The sequence below is a fragment of the Quercus lobata genome, chromosome 6 (assembly GCF_001633185.2).
Source record: "Quercus lobata isolate SW786 chromosome 6, ValleyOak3.0 Primary Assembly, whole genome shotgun sequence".
In the NCBI taxonomy this organism is placed as follows: Eukaryota; Viridiplantae; Streptophyta; class Magnoliopsida; order Fagales; family Fagaceae; genus Quercus; species Quercus lobata.
Window position 1 is genome coordinate 4828234 of NC_044909.1, and position 3219 is coordinate 4831452.

General features: G+C 45.8%; 1 protein-coding gene across 1 annotated transcript; it reads left to right on the plus strand.

The window, feature by feature from the left end:
* The first annotated feature begins 993 nt into the window (after positions 1 to 993).
* Positions 994 to 1539, plus strand: LOC115949703. The gene has a single exon (XM_031066991.1). The coding sequence runs from the start codon at positions 994 to 996 to the stop codon at positions 1537 to 1539; it is 546 nt and encodes a 181-aa protein (XP_030922851.1).
* The last annotated feature ends 1680 nt before the right edge of the window (positions 1540 to 3219 follow it).

Consider the following 3219-nt stretch of genomic DNA (forward strand, 5'->3'; position numbering starts at 1 on the left):
TTCACCCTATATAATGGTCGGACAGACCCGGTAGAACATATTAGCCATTTCAGCCAAAGGATGGCTATCTACTCCAGAGATGAGGCTTTGATGTGCAAGGTCTTTCCATCATGTTTGGGCCCGGTGGTGATGAGATGGTTCAACGATTTAAGGGCTAATTCTATCGATTCCTTCAAGAAACTTACCCGGGCTTTTGGCGCTCACTTTATTACTTGTAGCAGGGTTCCTCGGCCTTTGGGGTCCTTGTTGTCTATGTCCATGCGAGAAAGTGAGATTCTTAAAACTTATTCGGATAGATACTGGGAAATGTTTAATGAGATAGAAGGAGAGCATGATGATGTGGCTATAAGTACTTTCAAGGCCGGTCTTCCAACCGAGCATGATTTGAGGAAGTCTTTAACTGGTAAACCTGTTATTAGTGTACATTAATTGATGGATCAGATTGACAAGTACAGAAGAGTAAAAGAAGACCAACTTCAGGGAAAAGGAAAGGCTAAGGTAATCCCTCAGGAGAGGAGGGATTTTAGGTTGGACCGGTACAACAATAACTGGCCTCGGAAAGACTTTGTTGGGCAGTCAGGTTCTGCCAACACCCAGGCAGTTAATGCTGGGTTTCGGGAGTCGGTGCAATAGGTACTGGAAAAGATCAAGAACGAACCATTTTTTAAATGGCCAAATAAGATGGTAGGAGAGCCTACAAGACGCAACCAGAATCTCTATTGCCACTATCATCAAGATCATGGACACACAACTAAGGATTGCAGGAATTTATGGAACCATTTGGAATAACTAGTCCAAGAAGGGAAGTTGAAGCAACACTTGCACCACTCCAGTAGTTAGGTAAGCTAAGCAGGCTCGAAGATGTGGGGAGATGCTTCTTCAAGACTCCCCATTGGCACAATAAACGTTATTTTTGCTGCCCCGAGGAGGACTGGCTCTTATCCTTCCAGGGTATTGTCAGTATCTCGATCTCCAGCCGAGGAGTATAGCTCAATGTCTAAAAGAGCTAGGACGGACATCCCATTGGTTTTGGGCTTTTCAGATGAAGACAAAGTAGGAACCATGCAGCCACATGATGATGCTCTGGTGGTCACACTAAGAATTGGCAGGTATGATGTGAGAAGAGTAATGGTTGACCAGGGCAGCGCTGCTGATATAATGTACCATAACTTATACAAGGGGCTAGGTTTGAAGCCTGAGCACTTGATAGCTTATAGTTCACCTCTGGTGAGTTTTGAAGGAAGAATGGTCATCCTAAAAGGTCAAATCAGGCTACCTGTGCAGGCCGGTACAAATGTGGTGGAGGTGGACTTCATCGTTGTAGATGTTTTCTTTCCATACACGGCTATTATAGGCCGACCTTGGCTCCATTCCCTGGGGGCAGTCTCCTCTACCCTACACCAGAAGGTAAAGTACCCATCCGGAGGTCAAGTTTTGGAGATAGTACAAAGTCAGGCTGCAGCCCGGCAATGCCTGGTAGCGGCTATCGAACATCGGCCAGAGGCGGAGACCTCGGCTACTGCCGATAATGGATTATAGCAATTAAAAGCCCTAGCATTACCCTTAAATGGACTGGCCGATGAGGCAAAATGCGAAGATCTAGAGAGGGAAATTCTTGCTAATGATCCAGAGAAATTCTTCCAAGTTGGGGCTAAACTGCCTTCGCGAGAGAAAGAGCAGTTGGTAGAATTCCTCAGAGAAAATGTCAATGTGTTTGCATGGAGTCCATACGAAGCCCCGGGTATAGATCCGAGCTTTATTTGTCATCAACTCAATGTGAATCCTTCCATTGTTCCGAAGAGACAGCCACCTCGGCGACCATCAAAAGAGCACGCCAAAGCCATCAGGAGTGAGGTGGCCAAGCTCAAGCAGGCCAGGGCTATCAAGGAGGTTTTTTTATCCTCAATGGTTAGCCAACATGGTGGTGGTGAAGAAGAAGACTAGGAAGTGGCGAGTGTGCGTGGACTTCATGGACCTCAATAAGGCTTGTCCCAAGGATCCTTTTCCTATGCTGAAGATAGACCAATTGGTGGATGCAACAGTTGGTCATCCTCGGATGAGTTTTTTGGATGCCTTTCAAGGATATCACCAAATACCGCTAGCATTGGACGATCAAGAGAATACAGCTTTTGTCACCTCCATTGGAAACTATCATTATAAAGTGATGCTCTTTAGTTTGAAAAATGCGGGGTCTACCTATCAACGGATGATGACTAAAATGTTCGAACCACAACTAGGCAGAAACATTGAAGTCTATATCGATGATATGGTTGTGAAGAGTAAAGTGGTGTCCAAGCATGTGGAAGATCTTACGAGTATTTTTGGAATTCTGAGAAAGCATAAGCTACATCTGAATGCCTCAAAGTGTTCCTTTGGTGTAGGCTCCAGAAAGTTTTTGGGGTACATGGTGACTCATAGGGGAATTGAGGTGAACCCAGACCAGATTAAGGCCATTAACGATTTACAAGCACCTCGGAATCCGAAAGAGGTGCAGGAACTAACAGGAATGACTGCTGCTTTGAACCGATTTATTTCCAGGTCAGCGAATAGGTGCAAACCCTTCTTCCGTTTACTGCATAAATGGAAAGGATTTGAGTGGACCAAGGAATGCGCTGTAGCATTTCAGCAGCTGAAATAGTACCTATCTCGGCCACCTATCATGTTTAGCCCTGAGGTGGACGAAGTCCTGTTTGCTTACCTGGCGATTGCCTCTCATGCAGTTAGTTTTGTCTTAATACGAGAGGACAGTGGCGTTCAAAGGCCAGTTTATTACGTAAGTAAGTCACTTCATGAAGCCGAGGTACGATACTTATCGCTAGAAAAGGCCATCTTGGCAGTAGTCCATGCAACTCGCAAGCTCCTGCATTACTTTCAGGCGCACACCGTAGTAGTCCTAACTCAGCTACCACTCAAGTCCATACTTAGAAGCACAGATTATACGGGAAGGATTGCTAAGTGGGGCACAATTCTAGGGGCTTTCGACATCAAATACATGAACCACACCTCCATGAAAGGCCAGGTCCTCGCCGATTTAGTAGCCGAGTTCACCGAGCTCCCAAAAGAAGCTGAGATGAAGCAACATGACATGGATGAAAAGTCGGTTAGCCTGATTTCCACACAGGGCGTCTCATCCTGGAAAGTATATGTGGACGGCGCAGTAAATCAACGAGGAGCAGGAGTGGGGCTAGTTCTAGTATCCCCCGAAAAGATTATCATTGA